At 39.0% G+C, this 20584-nt stretch overlaps 1 protein-coding gene across 2 annotated transcripts in view; it reads left to right on the top strand.

Annotated features, from left to right (window-relative positions):
- Positions 1-8932: 8932 nt before the first annotated feature.
- Positions 8933-20584, top strand: part of tnfrsf21 (tumor necrosis factor receptor superfamily, member 21) — a 72371-nt gene continuing 60719 nt past the window's right edge. The window contains exons 1-2 of one of the 2 annotated variants that reach the window (XM_025899049.1): positions 8933-9330; positions 18187-18286. In XM_025899049.1, coding sequence (XP_025754834.1) covers positions 18272-18286 — 15 coding nt within the window. In that variant the 5' untranslated portion in view covers positions 8933-9330; positions 18187-18271. The remainder of the gene's footprint in view (positions 9331-18186; positions 18287-20584) is intronic. The other variant, XM_019346288.2, reaches the window with a different exon arrangement.

The raw sequence follows: 20584 nt of genomic DNA, 5'->3' as shown, positions 1-20584 counted from the left end.
TTGTCTTAGAAGGAGTGGAGCATCAAAAACAAGTCACCGAAAACATTTAGTTTTCAGTCAGACCTTTAAATGAGTACAGGGACAGAAAGAAAAAACAGTTGTCTGTAACACAGATGATGGACAGGCACCACACAATGATGTCCCACCAAGATACAAAAATGCAGCCGGTGATAGGTAGCTTAAAGGTACAAAGGTACAGCAAGTCATTTTTTAGGTTATATAACTCCCACAAAAAAGAATGTTCAATTTAATTGAATGTACTTTGGCAACAGTAGGAAGGAAAAACTCCCCTTTAACAGGAAGAAACCTCTGGCAGAACCGGTCTCAGGGAGAGGTGGCCATCTGCTACAACCGGTTGGGGGTGAGTGGACAAAGACAGGACAAAGATATGCTGTGGAAGAGAGCCAGGGATTAATAATAATTAATTATATGTAGAGAGGTGTATAAACACATAGCATGTGATGTTGTGTTGTTTTCCTTCTCTCACCCCAACCGGTCGCAGCAGATGGCTTGCTCATAGGGGGTCATATGATTGTTGGGTTTTTCTCTGTAGCTATTATTGTACAATCTACTATACAATATAAAGCTAAAGCATAAAGCATATAGTTAGGCATATAGTTAGGGCTGGATCAGGTGACCCGAATCCTCCCTTAGTTGTGCTGCAATAGACGTAGGCTGCCAGGGGATTCCCATGATGTATTGAGTTTTTCCTTTCCAGTCACCTTTCTCACTCACTATGTGTTAATAGACCTCTCTGCACTGAATCATACCTGTTATTAATCTCTGTCTCTCTTCCACAGTATGTCTTTATCCTGTCTTCCTTCTCTCACCCCAACTGGTCGCAGCAGATGGCCGCCCCTCCCTGAGCCTGGTTCTGCCGGAGGTTTCTTCCTGTTAAAAGGGAGTTTTTCCTTCCTACTGTCGCCAAAGCGCTTGCTCATAAGGGGTCATATGATTGTTGGGTTTTTCTCTGTATCTATTATTGTATGATCTACTGTGCAATATAAAGCGCCTTGAGGCGACTGCTGTTGTGATTTGGCGCTATATAAATAAAATTGAATTGAATTGAAATTCAAAGACAGTGAAAGTTTTTCAAAGAATAAGTCAAATAATTCTAGAAAGCCCATGTGACCTGTGAAAGACCTCTGCACAAGTGTGTACATTTTAATTGTATTTTATTTATTTATTTGTTAATAGTTATCCCCCACCTAATAAAAATGAAAATGTGCTCTTTTTCTGTACAAAGTAAAATGTAAAATCTTCTTTTACTGGAATCATTATCTAAAGGGCTTTCACTTTGACACAGCAGTCCTTTTCTGAAACAAGTGTAGTAGTACACGCAGTATCAGTGAAAACAGGTGGGACAAGACTTTTAGGAACTAGGACAAGTCATTCTGGCACAGCATCGAAATCTTTTGAATACTTTGGTAGACACAGTGTCAAATTTGTCATTTTGACAAAGATGACTTATTCACTGACACCAAAACTTCATTCAGTCACATGATTTAAAGGTACTCGGTTAGTTACGGACTTCTGCATTTTCACTATAGTGTTTTGCTGGATGCATGAGCTCTTGTGAATAATGGACTTTTCTGCATGTGATTCGAATGAAATATTTTCATCAGTGTCCTGAAACATTTGCAATCACTAACATCTAACAAGAAACAATTTGCTTTCAAGGATTTTACATCCTGTTTTGAAAACATATTGTCTTTTGAGAAAGCCAGAAAAAACTAAAAGCGTGCTCAGCCATTCTCTCTGTCTCTCTGTGCATGTGTCCGTATGTGTATGAACCACATCTTGTGTTTCAGGGGCGGGTCCTTCTTTTGCTTCCCACCCTTCAGTCCTGCACACCTGGGTTGATGAACTCACCTGTTTGTAATGATGTGATTTGCTGCTCCCCGTTTAAGATGAAGGAAAACCTTAATTCGATGCCTGTCTGAACTGGAGCCTCAGAATGACTAACTGGGAATCCTCCTGCTGTCACACCTTGTTTTTCTTTTGCCACTTTGTAAATAAATGTGTTAACTTTTATTTCTCTGAGTCTGATTTCTGCTAAAATCTGTTTTAAATGGACCTTGACTGATTTTTTTTTATATAGTACCCAGTTTAAAACTGTTTCCAGGGTAAACAAAGACAAACTGTCCCTCATAATCAGATGACTGTGTGACCCTTAAAGAGGAAAAATCTGGAAATGCATCAGTGTAAAACTGAAACATTCAGGTGAATAAACAAGGAACAAAACCCATGCTTTACACACTTTCAGCGCTATATGATTGGGAACTCTTGCCACAGTGCATACTGTAAAAGCCAAGTTTGAAAGATAATTGGCAGCTCGGCCCTCATTTCTCTCATATTTTATAAAACTGTCTTTACGAAAGTTGTTGCTGGGTTCTAGGAACAAACCCACATCAAAGCCAGAAAAAGAGACAGTCAGATGATTGAGTCAGCACCACCTTTGTTTGGGTGTGTGTGTGTTTAATTCCAACAACTTTGCTTTGTGCCTTTGTTTTCACTTAGGAATAAGCATGTCTAACCACGGGGTTTGTTTGCGACCTGTGTGGTCGTCTGACTGCTCGTGTTCCTCGCTCTGCCTCACTTCTTTTTACAGATGTTGCTCAAACTACCAAAATAATAGACCCAAGTTGTAATAAAGCGGAACTACCCTTTAAAAGGAATTACGACAGCCGTGATTAAAATGTTTGCCAGGCTGTGTGTGCTTGCGGCTGTTGATAGTAGATGCTTATGTGTGTCTGTGTGTGTGAAAAAGAGCGACACTGCTGTTGAAGCATATGTGATTTAACAAACAAACAAACACGTGCATCTTATAATGGCTGGATGGATGGAGGCACAATTTCATTCACACCTGGTCGGTTTCTCCTTTTTGCACACCTATACACAGTCTCTCTCTCGCTCTCTCTCTCTCTCTCACACACACACACACACAAACACAGACCAATCTCCTCTCCACCGTAGTGGCCTGTTTATAACTTCACTTCTATATAAGGCAGCTTCACCTAGTAACTGCTGTTTGAGAATATGTGTGGCCCTGTGGCAATACAGGCTTTTTGGCCCACTGAATGCTAGCTCTGCTTTGCAGCATGACTGAGCAGCTGCGTAGGTCAAGGCAAGCGTTATGTGCAACATGCTCTCTGGCTTTGCTCATTTTTGTCTTCCCATTAATCTCTTCCAGGAGGAGGTTCTATATTAAGAAGGATTGAATCAAAATCTTGATTTTTCATGGATTTTCCCTTCATTCCGAGTGAGTCACTGACCCACTTACACTCTCTTCTTCCCCCAACAGCAAAAAGCAAAGCGGCATGTTTCATCCCTTTATCCCCCCCACCCCGCCTTTCCTCCCTGTCCACTGTCTTCCGCTCCACGTGCAGGGCAGATGGTGCTCCGCTCCTATATTGGCTGCTATTTCCGGAAAAGTCTGTGGCTATAAGTGCGCCAGCTTGCGTGCGTATGCAGACTGCTCACTAACAGCCTGCCTGACGGGCCACAGAGCTGGATGTGTTGTGTCTGGATAGCTCGACAGCAGGACGGTAAATGGGTGGTGACGGGTTGAGAACAGATGACTGAGTGGCTAGCTCAAGCAGCCATGTTTGCTCCACTGACAGTTGCTGTCCCTCTCTTGGAGCCGGATACCACAATGAAAGATTAATCCAGGGGAACCCAGGACCAAATACAGGTGATTGTCTACTGGGCCATTGCTTCAGGCTGCAAAACCTCACCTGCCATCTGGTTATATAAATGTTATCATGGTGTTCCAAAATGTTGGAATTTGGAGTCACCACTTTTTATTTAATAGAATATTTAATCACTTAAAATCACTTCAATTTAAGGGAAAATATCATATTTTTTGAAATACACTTTGATGAGAAGATTGATACAGTATGTCCGTTTATAAAAAATGGACTAGCATTATGACTGGAATCAGGGAAAAGCCATCCTGGATTTGTCTAAAATTGGCAGTGAGCACCTTTGTGTACCTCTAAATCTCTTTTACCAACCCAGGGTAATCTGGGACACAGAATAATCTTATAAACCATTTGTATATACAGTGGCTTAACATATTTATTAGACCACCTGTCATAAAAACAAGAATAGCAAACTGAAACCATTAAACACTCCTTAATCACACACAATAACCAAAAACATCTTCATATTTATATGACCTCTTGGCCCTGATAGAAGCTTGCATTCTTGCTGCCATTTTTTTATGCTGTTATTGACTTCCCAGAGACTTGCTTTGTCTGATCTGTCTTTGAATCCACTAAATCCCAAATCTGTTCAATAGGATTCAAGTCCAGACTTTGACCAGATTCCTTTTTCTTGGTCAAAAAGTCTCTGCACAGCTTTAAAGTAGGCTTGTGGTCACTGTTTTGTTAGTATGTGAACCCATGACCAATCATGTCCAGAAGATGTTTTGGTAGACTTTCTTCTTCATGACGCTATTACCCATGGTGTTCTCAGAAATGAAAAAGCATACTACAATGGAATCTCCATTGTGTTGTGTGTGCAATACATCTAGCATCAAAACCTTCTCAACTAAAGAATTCAAACTTGGATTCGTCTGTCCAGAGTGACTTCTTCCAGTAATCTACAGTCCAATATTTGTGCTATGTAGCAAATCTGAGGTGTTTCTGGATGCTCACGGGCCTCAATAATGGCTTCTTAGGTCTTCCTTTTGTCTCTGGAACTTATAATCTTGAGGTGCTTGACATCTTCTTCAGGCAACTTCCGTTTTGTGTCTCTTCCTTTGCAGATGCTGTAAATGCCAGTCTCAGTAATGGATTCCAAAACATACTAGACCACACTGTGAGAACAATTTATGTCAGGATGGTCTTCCAGAGTCACTTTTCACCATTTGGAACAGGAGTGTAAACATTTCTCCTCTGTGGTGTTCAGTGTTGGGGAGTAACGGAATACATGTACCGGCATTACGTATTTAAAATACAAAATATGAGTAACTGTATTCCATTATAGTTTTAAAAAGGTGGTATTCAGAATACTGTTACTTTGTTGAAATAAATGGATTACATGGAGGCCTTTTCCCGTTTCATATGTTAGGCTATGCCCTGTCTATTTTTGGTAATTCCACGCCAGTGGAAACCCAAACGAAACACGAATTAAGAGGCTCCAGTGCCTGTGTCTCAATCTCGCGGCCCATGTCACCTCTACTTGTGGCCGCATAATGACATGAAGAAATATTTTTAAAAATTATTATTCAAAAAATGACTGACCTGAAACGGTAGATGGAAGCATGTAAATATAATAATAACCACTGCAGCTGAAAAGAGTGCCTGACAAGCCCAGTTGTAAGTAAGCTATTAAGACTCGACTGTACGTGTTCATGTTTTCCTCCGAAACAATAAGCTCCATTGAAGCAGCCTTTCAACACCTCTCTCTGTCTCTTGCTAGCAAAGTTGACCCAGACAACAAAGCAAAGCTAGTTTTCGCCTATGAGCCCAACAGGGAACTTGACGTATTAGCCAGAGGTCCCTTTACTACGGTTCGAAGTCGCGGACCTGTTTTATATACGCGCGGAATAGTTTTCTATATGAGATTGCTGCAAAAAGTGCAGCCTTACTCAGTGTCCACCCTACTGTTACTCATTTTATATTAAGATTTAAAAATCTAGTTGCTATTGGTATGGCGAGTAGCCTTTAATAATAGTAATAAATCACACAGCAATAGTACATTCAGCTAGTTGTAAAAAGCACAACAATATATTAAGTAATCCAAAGTATTCAGAATATGTTACTCTCATTGAGTAATGTAACGGAATACGTTACAAAAAATGTATTTTGGGGCATATATTTTGTAATCTGTAGTGGAATACTTTTTAAAAGTAACTTCTTAACACTGGTGGTGTTTTATCTTAGCGCCAAACGGGATTCTTGGTTCCACACCTTTTTAATTTAAAACCAAAATGTAGCGATGACATAGAGAAGGCTGAAATGGATTTACAAAAGAGTGTTAGATTTGTCATTTTCATTATCAGTGTATGATAGTGCTTCAGATACTACTCTCTCAGTCACAGAGTAGATTCCTTTATCTGTTTTCCCCATAAAAATCATACCTTGGATCCCAGGGAAAGAGTGCAGGACTGAACAGGCAATTTCTAAAAATAGCAAAACACATTCAGAATACCCCAGTGCTGAGGGGGAAATGGTGTAACCATCTAGTATAATGTAAACCAGAAAATAGAACAAAAATATCACCTGGTCTGACAAGTCTTGGTTTCCACTTGGCTCACCTGTCACCTAAGACCTGGAAAGTGGAGCTACAGTTCACACAGGCTTACCAATATCAGAAGATAGACACAATAGAAGAAAATAGGACAAAAATATCGCCTGGTCTGACAAGTCTTTGTTGCTGTTGCAAGATTCAGATGGTAGAGTTACAATTTGGCACAAATGGGACAAATGACTAAGGCCTCTGGAGCTATGTGTGGGTCATTAGCAGAAGATAAAAAGCTGAATGTGTGGTGTGTATCACACAAATTGTCATCAGCAAATGTAAAGATGCAGTAAAATTACATTTAAACCTTACATTAGAAACATTTGTCAAGTTGTGACAGGGATTTCGGAAAAATGAAAAGGTAGAGCTCTGCTACACTTTGGACATAAATGAAGACAGAAAATTAAACTGCAGCAACATTTGTAGGATTACTGAAGTTGGGTGGGCTAGCTGGCATGTAATGGTGTGCTATGTGGTGGCTAGCTACAGAGCTACGGTTAGGCTAATATAAATGTATTAGCACAGTGAAGCTGGAGGATGAACACTAACTTTTTCCCCCTCAGTAAAAGTTAAGTTGAAAACTTAATGATCCTCAGCCTCATGTACTCATTCATATCTTTGTTAGCAGCAGAGTGATTCTTTTTTGACCCGATTAAATATTTGATGTCTGGCAAACCGTGTGCTGCTGGGCTGTAGTTACATTGTACGATTTTAAAAACTTAAAACAAGCTTTAAAACATGGTAATAAAAACTTAGAGAGGCAAACAGTGATCACTGACTTTTTGTTAGGGGCTTGTTTAGATTAAATAAAACAACATACAAAGCATTAAAACATGTTAAAAAGAGAACAGCCTTAATAAACACAGGGTTCATAAGTCACCACTTAACTACTGTCCATCCCTGTCCATCCCTTTATGACTAGCATGTAGTCATACAGGGATTGACATGGTCAGCAACAATACTGTATTTAAATATGTCTGTGAAGGTTCTCAGTGATCCAGGTCATCGTAGTCTAAGAAGCTTGGAAAAGAAAGCGTCTGGACTTCTTTAAGTTTCCTTGAAGACGTTTCACCTCTCATCCCAGAAGCTTCTTCGGTTCTAAGAGCAACTGATGGAGAGTCCCAGATTTTAAGCCCTATGGGAGTTTCTCCAAGACGGTCATGGACCCCCTATTGATCCTCTACCTAATCACATGAGCCAAGGTGTGAAAACAGGTGTGCGTCACAATCAGCCAAGGTTTCAGGTAAACCCATTGTGAAACCTAGCCCCACCCTATCATCTGATTTACTGAGGTCAAATGGCTCAGGATGTGAGTGGGCGTTAAGGCATCTGGGAAGGGATCTCAAAGGGTATTTAAACTATCCTCAATTGTACTAAAGTGACCAAAGTGTACCAAGGAAATACCCCCCATAACATCATGCCACCACCAGCAGCATAAACCAACACAGTGGATACATGTTGTGAGTGCCAAATTGTAACTCTACCATCTGAATCTTGCTGGCGATATTTTTGTCCTATTTTCTTCTATTGTGTTTATCTTCTGATATTGGTAAGCCTGTGTGAACTGTAGCTCCACTTTCCGGGTCTTAGGTGACAGGTGAGCCACCGGGTGTGGTTTTCTGCTCCTGTAGCCCTTCTGCTTTGAGGTTTGACATGTTGTGTGTTCAGAGATGCCCTTATGCATACCTTAGCTGTAATGAGTGCTTATCTGAGTTATTGTTGCCATCTTATGAGTTTAAAGCAATGTGGCTGTTCCCCTCTAAAGCTGGACAGCAAACAAACTTTTTCCACCCAGAGAACTGCCATTTACTGGATATTTTTTCTTTCTCGGTTCATTCTATGGAAACCCTAGTGATGGCAGCATTTAAACAAACTCCAGTAGCAAAACAGCTTTTCTGAAATCCTGAGATTTGCCCATTTGGCACCAACAACCGTGCCATTTTCAAATTCACTTAAATCACCTTTCATTCTGATGCTCTGTTTGAACTTGAATAACTCGTCTAGATCATGTCTACATGCCTTAAATGATTAGATACTGGCATTAAGGAGCAGTTTAAGTGTGCCTAACACTGTAAATAAGTTGGGTTTTTTGTAATTATGTGTAATTTAAATATGGAATTCAAAAACACTTTAAGAAGCCTCCAAACATGGCATACTCCATACTTCCAGCTGAGAGGAGCCATTTTTCTTTGTTTGGCCCAACACAGATAGATAAGCTAGCCTTTATTAGTCCCAGAGTTGGGAAATTTACGCATCTAGGTGGACAGTAGATTTGAGAGACACTTTGAGAACAGCTGTAGCTGAAACTGTAATTGTCTAGCATTATCTAAATGTAAGCAGTTTCATTTACTTTTCGAGAAAAAAAATACTGGTTAGCTCTGTGACACCATGACTGTACATGGGCACACTGGGTCTAACTTGGCTACGACAGGTATCTTTTTTACTGTGACTAATACAACAGAACCCCTTGTCTTTTAGAGCAGGTTACATAACAGCAAAATGTTGTCCTATACACTCACTGCACACCAAGGACACTGTCTTGACATTGTTGGTAACTGCCTGGGCTTACTTCCACTGCAACCCCTGTTTTCCTAACCAGAAGCAGGGTTCAATACACGTGCACGACTCATTCGGAGCTAGGATTGGCCGAGAGCCCTTCGCTAAGTCCCGCCTCTCCGCTTTACGTCAGCAGTGTCTGTGGAGATCTGCATAGCGGACCGAGAGCCGCACTGCACGCTGACAAGCCAGGACAGGGCGAGGCGGCGGCCCCAGTATATGCCCCCATCTGTCGTCGCTATGGGAATTAACACAGCGTCCTCTGTGAAGCAGACCCTCACCTTGCACTATCTAAAACCGGTTCACCTGAAGACACAGAGTATAAAACACTGCAGTGGAGACTGTCACTGCTCAGAGCCTGGCTCAGCTTCTCTCCTCCGGTAAACTGAGGAGGACGATGATAATGATGATGAGAAACATCTAGAGATGAGAAGTCTTTCTCAGGCCGTCACCTTGGACCTCTGCTCGACCTTCATCTGTATACTCTAAATGAGGATCATGCCTGCCATGTGTGTGTCCGCAGTGGTGAGTACATCCCATTTCCATTCACCTCCGTGCGCGTTTTTCTTTCTTTATTCTAAGGACTCCTCCAGCAGGTTCTCCATTTAAAGGGCCAGGGCCTGTTTTTTTACCCCCTGCTCTGATTCAACTTCAAATGAATTATCCAAATTTCTTTAAGAATTTGACACGTGAAGAATAGATTTAGTTATTTTTGTCACTCATTTATTATTTTTTCAGTTCAGCGTTTGAAAACTGTGTCACGAGTCTCCAGTGGAAGGATGGAGAAAGCAAGGCCACTCAACAGTCTATTGTTTAGCCCTGTTGCACTGCGAACAACTAAACGTCAGTTAGCGGAGTTTAAACTGATAGTTTTTTGTCACAGCCGATAAAGAGTATGGCTCTAGATATTTAAACATACAAACAAATAAATAAACAATGAAAAACTGTAAAAAAAAAAAAAAAAAAAATGTAATGGTTCTTTACAAATGTTTTACAATTCCAATTGATTTTCATTTTAAAAAGTCAAATTATTATTATTCTTGTTATCGCCATCACTCAAGTTTTAGGGATGGATGAGCTGATGTTTTCATGTGTTTTAATATAGTTACAGTGTCATCATCCCAGCCTCCAGGCAGATGAGACTGTGCCTTTGTCTCCTCCTGGTCATGTTGACTTGTGCTAACAAAGAGTGAAGTGTTTCCCTTGGCTTTATGCAGGCATCATACTTATTTCATATGGGCAATTTTATGGAATCCATAGCTTTGAAAAAAGTCATTTATTTAAACAAAAATAGCTTTTGCTGTGATTATATCTTTAAAAAAGTTTATTTGATTTTTATTTTCAAACATTTTAAAGCTTTAAACCTCTGCTTTACTGCAGTGGGTAATGCATGTGACTTAGGGGTAGTAACAATTTAACCTCTCCACTGGGAATTTCAAATAAGCAATTAAAAAGTACCATCTGCAGTGCACTAAAAAAGGTTTGGAGCATGCTGGCAGGACTAACACACAATTTATACTTTACACTACTGCATGGCTACTAGAGATGGCACGATACCACTTTTTTATGTCCGATACCGATACCGATATCATAAATTTGGATATCTGCCGATACCGATATGAATCCGATATAGTGTGTTTTTTAATCAATAAAACAGTTTTTTTTAATGTCTTGCTGCATTTTGTATAAGTTCATACTCAAGTTTAAATAAACAACAACACTAAAGCTATTCTGTTATACCTGTATGTAAAAAATACACTGCGCCCAAAATATTTCATAGTTCAGCAACACTGATCAATCTAATAAACTTAAACCTACTCCATCCTTCCTATTCTGGTATTTTAAAGAGTACTTAGCAGAAATATTAAGCAACCTAACCAATAGGGTTGCAAACTCCCAGCAAAAAAAAAAATAGGGAACCACCCCCCACCCTCCACCTCATGATGCTTAATCGATGTAATCAACTTTAATTTGATGCAGTGTGAAAAAAAATGCACAGAAATAAATTATTTTTCAACAATAATTAAATAGATTCAACATCTTTCTTCAGCAGAATTGCAGAATTCACAGATGGTACCTATAGCTTACTAGGGTATATTAGACTTAACAGTTACTATATACAGTAATGGACTTCTATACATTTTACATCAGATTAAAACTTTGGGTGTAAGATTCAGATAATTATTTATTAAAAGCTAGACATTTTAAATGAGATTAAGAAAGAAAAGTATGTCTTTGTTCCCCCTTTTCCCTGTTAATGCCATATCGGCCCCCCTGGCTAAACTTTGCTAGATTCGCCCCTGCACAGTTACCAGCCGTCAGCTGCGTAGAAAAGGATCCTGGTCTAGAAAGTAATATTAAATAAATTCTAACAACAGCTTATCAAGGTTAAACGTGCTGCTGTTGTTCAGCCGCTGGTTTCCTCTTTCTGGTGCAAAGTGTGCCAAAAACAAACAAGAGAGACGGACTCGTGACAGAAAAGCCGATCAGCTGATCATTAATCAGTTTCATGAAGTAGCGGCAGGAGAGGGAGGGAGAGAGAGGCAGTCGCTCCATATATCGGTTGTTAAGCTTAACATGGGAACGCTTTACAAACATTCAGAGATGAACTTACACACTTGCTTTACTTCTCTCTGGGATAACTTCCTCGGAGATGAAATGCCGGATTGCTAGCGAGGCTACAAATACACACAGCCGCTCTATCAGGTGATGCATACTGCGCCGACGTGCTACGGTTATGAGCCGAGTTACGCCGTGTCGCAAGTTTTGTGAGGTGCTTTTTTGATATTTAATGGATCGATTACGTTTTTTATTTCTGGCCGATATCCGATCCAGTAATTTAGGTCAGTATCGGACCGATACCGATACGTAATATCGGATCGGTCCATCTCTAATGGCTACACCTCTATGGGTCTGTTAATGGTGTCATCTAATTATCTCCATAAGAACTGATTTGTGTGGATGGTACACATGTTAGACTACAAACACTGTCAGCTGCTTTCTGTCTATTATATATCTATGTTTATTTTATGCATTTAAAAAAAGTGTCCCAACAAAAGTCAGATCAGGTTTAGTCCGAGTTGTTGCATGCAACTTTAGTTGTTGCTTTGAATTTGCCAGTTACCTGTGTCATGTCATGTTGCCTGGTGGAAAACAGAGACAGACATCTGCTAGGGTAATGCAATGTTTTGCAATGTATTGCATTAGACTAGTGGGCTAATAGTCTGTAATGGATGATATAAAGCACAGACACAACTCCTGGGTTTGGTCATCAATAAACATGCTCAGGTTTTCGGTCTCACTTGTTAGCTTTTGTGCTTTTTTTTTTTTTTTTTTTTTTTTTACAACAGATTTTAAAATAAGACCACAGCCAATGTAACAGTAAAATATCTAAAATGTATAAAAAGTAAAGCCAATGCAAAGTGCCTTAAACGTGTATTCTGTTTATTGGCCACCAAGGTTTGATGCTTAGCGAACAACTTGCAATAGAATCTTATAGAGGTCTATAGGAAAACAGCTTTCTGACTTTATCCATGGAAACACTTTCCTACTAAACTTATGGGCTCAGTAAATTGGGCATTTTTGTCTCTCTGTCCTTCACAAAGAAGCCAATAGCCAATGAGGGTGTGGTTTCACTGTTGGACCCGCCCATTTCTCATCACATCTTGTTTCAAAAGACCAGGATGGCGACTGTGAAAACGCTCAGCCTGATGCTTCAAAACATGACATTACAAATCAATGTCTAATAGTGAATGATATCACCAGAAATTCACCTTGTATGATACCGGAGACAATTTAAGAGAGAGGCATGGCATGTGAACAGTCAGACATTAGCAAAGATGGCAGTGACATAGGGACTAAGTAAAGCGCTATACAAATACAGGCCATTTTTTACCATATAAAATTTTTTTAATGTTTTTAATTATGTAATTTTCAATTTGGTTCTGCAGTGATGTTAAATGGAATCCAGCCATTAATAATATCATGACAGTCTTTCTTCTAGCCTTCATTAACTTGCTTGGGCAGTTATTTTGAAGCATTTTCTAAATTAACTACTGGCCATCCACCAGCTCCCAAAGAAGAGTTCGTGTGAACAAGTTGTGTGTGAATATTTTTCAGACTCATCTATTTTTAATGCAGCCGTTTAGTATAGACTGAGTGTTTTCACAGGATGAATTTGTGGAATTAATTTTTTCGGATCATACTCGATTTTTCAGATTGTTTGAATGTAACAAAACAGATCTGACCAATGACACCATTTGGTGCGCTCATAGTTCAAACACACATTCGTACTGAACATACAAAGATGTGGAAATAGTTAAATATTACTATTTTACATCAGACACGTGATTAGATAGAATCAGTTAGAATCTGTTTTGGTCCCACCTCTGTCAAGAAAAGCTTAATCTGACCCACTGACATCCTAAAATATGCACAAAAGTGTTACAGCTTTAACTCCTGGATCAAACCATGAACTTCTCCCTGCTGCTGCCTTCTTGTGAGAATTGGATAAACCATGAATCTTTTTTTCTTTTTCAGGACCGGCTCATCATCACTTCACATTTTTTCACAGTGCATTTTTTGAGGATGAATTTTTCGTAAACACTCAATGCTTGTGATGTTTCTTCTGATGTTACCCAACAAATTTGCATCCAAAATTTCGGAATTCTGTGACATTTTTTCACAAGGTGGCCTTTAGGGTTCAGCGTTAGTAGGGTTAGGGATAGATTGAGAAGCGAGAACAAATTCTGTTTCTGTATGCCAACTAAAAAATCCATACTTCAATTGGCATTAAAATATGAAATGGCAGATGGCCATCTTTCCCTGAGCTTCCCTAGTTCTGTCAGCGGTTTCTTCCTGCTAAAAAGGAGTTTTTCTTTCCCACTGTTGTCAAGTGCTTGCTCATAGGGGATTGTGTGATTGTTGGGGGTCTTTACCCTACAATATAAAGCGCTTTGAGGCAACTGTTGCTGTGATTTGGCGCTATTTGAATAAACATGAATTGAATTGAACTGAATAAATGGAAGACTCTGAACTGAGACATACTAAAAGACGACGAGTATTTATTTTTTAGACATAACCCAGAGACACTATTTTAGCCCAAATCTAAAAGAGTAACCCATTTTATTAATTTAATATGACAGAGTACAGTCAATGAATAGCAACATAAAAAAACCTATATCACTTAAGTTATTGACTGCATCCATCTATTTTTTATTTAAATTGTTAGATTAGTGCTTTTTAAATGACATAAAATCTCTACTGCTGAATGGCGACCCCAGCTAATGGCATATTTCAGTACTGTTTAACCTCAAACACACTAAAAAAACAAATATTCCTGTAGCACTTGAAAACAAACACAGAACCCTAAGCTACAAAGAGTGCTATTTTTAAGTTCTCTTTTCACAAAGAATGAGCTCATCTGGCAGTCCTCCCATTCTTCACTCATTACAAATAGACTCAATAAACATCTACAGAAATAATCATTGCTGCCTATTGTGAGTGATATGTTCAGCGCGACTGAATCCAAACAGAGCCTCCTTCTCCCAGTGAGCAGTGACACGAGGATATGCAGCAACAGGTGCTGGGTAAATGTGTGTATGTGTGTGTTCGCTGGTTAATAAGACCATGTGGGGGTGCAAGCGTGTGTATTTGTTTTCACTGTTTGTTTGCTAGTGTGTGTCTATCCATGCATGTTTGCTTATGTGCATTACTTAAATTTGGATAGTAGTTACAGCGTAATGTTGTCTGCCACAAACATCCCACCCATGTAGTGTATGCACGCACACACAAAACACGTACACCATCCTAAACAGTAGCTGATTGTTTCTGTCATGACCAACTGTGTACAGTTAATGAAGTCATTTATTAAAACGAGTCATGTAAGATTGATGCATGGAAAACTCCTCACAGACAGTCCACTTCCTGTTCTGTGGTAAACCTTGTAAGTCTTGTCACAGGATGTGTTCATGTTGTGCAGCACAGCTGCAGTTGCTTCAGATCACAAGTCTTGAAGACAATCACTGTGTCTCTGACGGGGTTCATGCGGTCACACGTTACGTATGTTACCTGCATGTTTTTGACCAATGGTGGTATGTTTAAAAGCATTTAAACGTGCTTCTGTCTGTTGCACATATTTCAAGTCAGTGGGTTCATTTGGAATTTGTGTAAAGTCACAGGTCTCAGGGGCCATATTTACTTCAGCCTAAATATTTAAGCCTTAATTAAAAGTCTTGCATAGAGCATTGCAAAGTCCAGTACTGTATTGATTTTGGGAAATATATTAGAATGAATAGCTATGACTCAACAGTTTTGCAGCAGCATCCACAAAAGCATTTACTCACAAAGCACTTCCAGTATCCAGTAAGTCTTTGAACCAGTGCAGCACTCTCACTTTTAATGGAACCCTATATGGAATTTTTTTTTTCAAGAAACCTTAATTAGGAACCACTGGTTACTAAAAGTAACCAACCGTCAATTTCCAGGGATGAAAAATGTAACTAACGCAGTGCCAAAAAATGCAGTTCCTCTACTGGAACTGCAGTTGTATTAAGAATAGGTCAGCATGAAAACCAATATTCTTACAGATTATTGCATCCTAAGTGTAAAAGCCTTTTGTCTCTAGAGCCAAATTTTTACACAACTGTATAATGTTTAGCAAAATTTCAGTGGTGACAAATTTGAGTGACAAGTGGCTGCTGCTTTTCATTGTGAATTGGCTGTTTAGTTTTACCTGCTTTGTTAAAGCCAAACTATTATTTCATATAGCTCAACAAGCTAGCTAGTCAGCACTAGTATACAATAAGAACTGCAAGCTCTAAAATCCTATCTGATGGTAGCCATAAAAATATTCAGAGAGGTGAAAAGCTTACTGAATAGTTTTGTATTGATAAAATGTTAGCCTTCGCTGTTGAAGATGTGTGAGCACCCTCTATCTAATTAACTGCTAAGAAGCTAATACTAAAGATGTGTTATTATGCTACTGTAATTAGCTGCACTTGGAACCATAATAAACTCACGGGTTTCTGAATCATCCACATTCCACTGTAACACAAAGCGTTCACTATCAAAATGCTTCAACTTAACTTACAGAAATATATTCTATGCCTCACATTTTATTTATTGCTGTTTCCTACTCTTACTTTTTAAAAATGTTATTGCTTGAATTGGAAGTTGCTTCTGGGTGCCTTATTATTTCCCAAGATATAATGGAGTGTCAGAATCTTTTAGTAGTGAGATGTGTTGTTGGGACCTATGTGGCTGTGTGTGGATCTTCATAATACAGACTCTATGAAAAAAGGGCAAAACTGCCTTAAAGGGTAATTGCAGTGGTTCAGTATTGCACTGATATGTTGCTTGATGGCTAAAACCTAGAGATTAAATAGGAAAAACATTTAGAATAGAGGCAATAGAATTGTTAGCATGACCTGTAATTGACATGCTCATATGTTCCAAACTCTACCCTTTTTCAAACCAGTTGGGAAACCTTACAGATACTACCTCCAAATACATTTTTCCCCATGATTTCTTTTTTTGTTTGTAAGCATAATGTCAGTTATATAATGCTGCTAAGCTATGGAATCGGTAAGTGTGGTGAAAAAGGCCTGACCTATTGGCTCTGTTTCTGCTATGATGCTTGGGAGCAGAGTGGCACCTGGGCGTCTATGCAGTAGCTGCAGTTGGAAGTAGAATTACAGGTTTTGTGCTTAGGGAGTCACAAAGTCAGTTTGAGAGTTGTGTTTTCTGGCAGTGACTGTGTGTGTGTGTGTGTGTGCTCTGCAGTGGTGGTACAGTGGTGCCACACTGATGCCTCTGTGATGTAAACACTAGCTTCCTGACTGAAGACTCCACCCTCAGATCTTTCGCTCTATCCTCTGCTCTGTGCTTCACTCTGTGAGTCACAGAGACATCAGCCAAATGTCCACTGGGATTCCATCTACAGTTTCTACCAGCAAAACCTTAACCTTCAGGTTCAGCTAGCACCAGCTAAACATAAATAGATCCTGAATGTCTCGGAAAGTTGATTCTGTTAATTTGGACGTAACGTCGTCACTCATCCAAGTGACTCCTTCAGGCTCAGCTGACTGCAGGTTTCCCCAACCTTATAAACAGTACCACTGCATAATAACAGAGATGTGCACCATTACCTAACAATGAGTCACAAGCCACAATTTCACGATTGTTAATATACAAATTATCATGAGCATTGATCAAGTGGCCATGAGTTCTGTTCACAGACACTTGGGGAGTGACTGTAACATGGTGAACAATGTATTCAGAGGAGAGGGCCTAACGTTTGCCTGAATCTTTCAGCTCACGTTTGAGAACTTGTATCTCTGTTTCTTTTAATGTGTAGTCTCAAAGTTGAGATCATCAGAGTCAAAGCTGTACAATGCTTCTCTGGGGGCAGAGAGGACTTTATAAAAAAAAACCAATTAGATGTTTTTTTCACACAAGGGTGTGACTGAAGAGGGGAATCAGATCGCACAGCAGCTTAAGTTTTTTATTCAGTTTTCTGAATAAAAATGGCCACAGGTGCATGGGAGGTGAAACAGCAAGACACCCACTGAACCTGAATCTGCAGAGGTTTCATTGTGGCTCTCCAGACAGCGTCTGTCTGTCCTGACAAAGTACCATTACTGCACTTTGCTTCCTCTTCTGCTCCTGTGTGTCTTTGTTGCCAGTTTGTCTTGTATCTAAAATGCAGAAAGAGGGAGGATTAAAAAAAGCAGAGGGCACACAGCCAAATGTGACCATGTGCTTTCCTGCCATTAGCTTACTCACAGCTTCCCCAACATGCTGACTAACAGCCGTTGCAGTAATTACCTTCATTGGCTTAAAAGCGTAGATGCAGACAGAGAGGGGTCATGAGGTCAGTCTGCTCCCTGAACAGCTTTACCATGAGAGAAATAGAATAGAATAAAATCCTTCCCTTTTAGCAGGAGATGTTCTGTTTTTTGTTTAAACGTCCAAATGTTCTGTTTAAGCAGTGTTCTCCACACCTTTAATAACTGTTCAGTATTACCAAGCTCATAATTTACAAGGGCATATAATGGAATTAAATAGGTATGAATTCAGTTGATGGTTAAGCAAGAAAGTATTCACAGGACCTCACTTGTTCCACATTTTGCTATGTTACAGCCTTATTCCAAATTGTATTAAATTCATTTTCACTTCAAAATTCCACACACCCATAATGCTCGTAATATCCAGTTTAAATTCTTGCAAATTTATTAAACATATCTGTGGCGGAGGTGTGGTCCCTAGCTCAGCTGCAGGGGAGGAGTGGTGCAGTGAGCTCAACGGGGCGGTGCCGGGGAGGCAGGTGAGAACACAGCTGGTGGCGTTTGGACTGATGACGGTCTTTTTTCCCCTTTTTAGTGAGGCGGAAGACGAGAAAGGGGGTTGTTGGAAAAGCCGAGACCAGCGCTGACCAGACTGTGGGTTGTTGCATAAAGAACCCTAAATGAACGTGACATCTGTGAGCATAAACAGTGTGTGTGGAGGGAATTCTACAATATCAAACAAAAGCCATTTTCAGATCTCTGCAGAGATGTTCAGGTTCAATCCGGTTCTGGGAAGAGGGTCATCTTCGCTTACATTCCTATAGAACTGGACAATTTTTTGCAATCACACTTGCTGCCGCCTTGTTGCCTAAAAGAATACAAGTTTCAGGCACTTCTGTGTTGAATTTGCTTTTAAGACCTGGAAGTCGCTACCATCTGTGGCTGTGTCAGGCTTATAGGGTCACAGGCTATTACCATATTCTATGACATTAATATATAGACAGTATATGCTTTATGGTCCAGTATGACGAGAAAGCACAGAGTCATCTCTTTTACATATAACAAGGATAATCAGTGAACATAAGTGGAGATCTTCATGCTAAAAAAACTGTATTAAGTAACTAGAAAAATTTGCATTTCCTGCGAAAATGCTGTGTGGATGCTTTAAAGCTGAAGCTGTCTGCTAAAACTAGCTGAAAAAGCTGAAAAGTTGCAGAAATGGTAAAAACTTTGCAGAAGCAAAGGAACTTTGCTAAAATGTAATAACTTAGCAGAACTGCAATATCTTAGAGGAAACATAATACTTGGCAGAAATACAATAGCATAGCAGAACTTAGCAGAAATATTGTAACTTACCAGAAACATGATAACTTCTCAAAAATACAAGAATTTAGGAGAAATAGTATAAGATAACAGAAAGAATATATTTAGCCAAAAATACTTAAACATTACAGAAACACTATGATTTAGAAAAATAGTACAACATAGCAGAAATACTGTGATTTACCAGAGACACTGTAATGAACTATGAATATTGTAATTTTAAATTAATACTATGTTTTAGCACAAATACTCTGGTTTAGCACAAATATTATAACATAGCAGAAATACAATTATATAGCAGAAATGCTATATTTAGAAAGAAAAATATAATATAGTAGAAATAGTATGATTTAGCAGAAATACTGTAATCAGCACATATACTGTAACATGACAGAAATTCCTCCACTTAGTAGTAATACTATAACATAACACAAATGTTATGATTTGGCACAAAAACCATGATTTGGCAAAAATACTATGATTTAGCAGAAATAGTATGATTGAGCAGAAGTACTAAGATGTAGTAAAAGTACTTTGATTTAACAGAAATACAATTATGGAGGAGCAATACTTTAAAATGGGAGAAATATTGATATACACACACATACACAGAGCCTAAAGGGAACAGTATTTCTGCCATGGAGTGTTAACAAGAATCTGAGGTCCATATTAGAAAAGCTGCTAAAATCACAAAAGTTTACAGAATTGTAATAAATGATCAATATGAATTACTGGTCTGTGATAGTGTATTAATTTGTAGGGAAAGAAAAACATGTTGACCAAGGTGGAATTGAACCCATGACCTTTGTGTTGCAGACCCGTGTCATTACCAACTGCGCCACTGGGAAAGAGAGTGAAAACCTGGAAAACAGGGTGATGAGCAGTCAGAATTAGATCGCGGTGAGAGGCGAAAAACGACGTTTTTTGGAGTTACAAAGCGATGTGTAACTCAAAAACTAGGTGGACTAGAAGCATAATTCTTGTACTGGGTGAATCAGCGGACTTTGGTGTACTTTGACTGCGATTTTCATTGCTCTTTGTACATCCATCGCTGCGATATGACGAGAGAAGAAACGGCAGACCTCAGATATGATTGGCTAGCTGGGAAGCCGTGCAGGCCCTGATATGTAAATTTGAATGTCTCAGTCCTCACAGAGGATTGGCTGATGGGGACCTGGCAGAAATATATAAAAATAGTATGATTAAGCATAAATACTACATTTATCAGAAATACTATATTAAGCACAAATCCTATAAAAAGCAGAAATACTATATTAAGCACAAATCCTATAAAAAGCAGAAATACTATATTAAGCAACATAAATATCCTATAAAAATCCTATAAAAAGCAAAAATACTGTACTATAATTTGGTAGAAAAACTATAATTAATCAGAAATACTATATTTGGCAGAAATACTATATTTAGCACAAATCTTATACAATAGCAGAAATAGTATGATTTAGCACAATAGTAATAACTTAAACAGAAAAATTGGAAAAGCAAAATGGACAGCTGAAAAAATGCTGAACATGCTAAGGGTCCCTCAAATATACTTTTTAAATGAAAAAAATCGGCAAATAAAAAAATATAACAGCCACACAATCACAAATATGGACACATATGGAAACACACATGCACAGAGAGACACACACACACAAGATCCAATT

The sequence above is a fragment of the Oreochromis niloticus genome, linkage group LG15 (assembly GCF_001858045.2).
Source record: "Oreochromis niloticus isolate F11D_XX linkage group LG15, O_niloticus_UMD_NMBU, whole genome shotgun sequence".
NCBI lineage: Eukaryota > Metazoa > Chordata > Actinopteri > Cichliformes > Cichlidae > Oreochromis > Oreochromis niloticus.
Note: the sequence above shows the minus strand (reverse complement) of the source record. Positions and strands in the feature narration are given on the sequence as shown.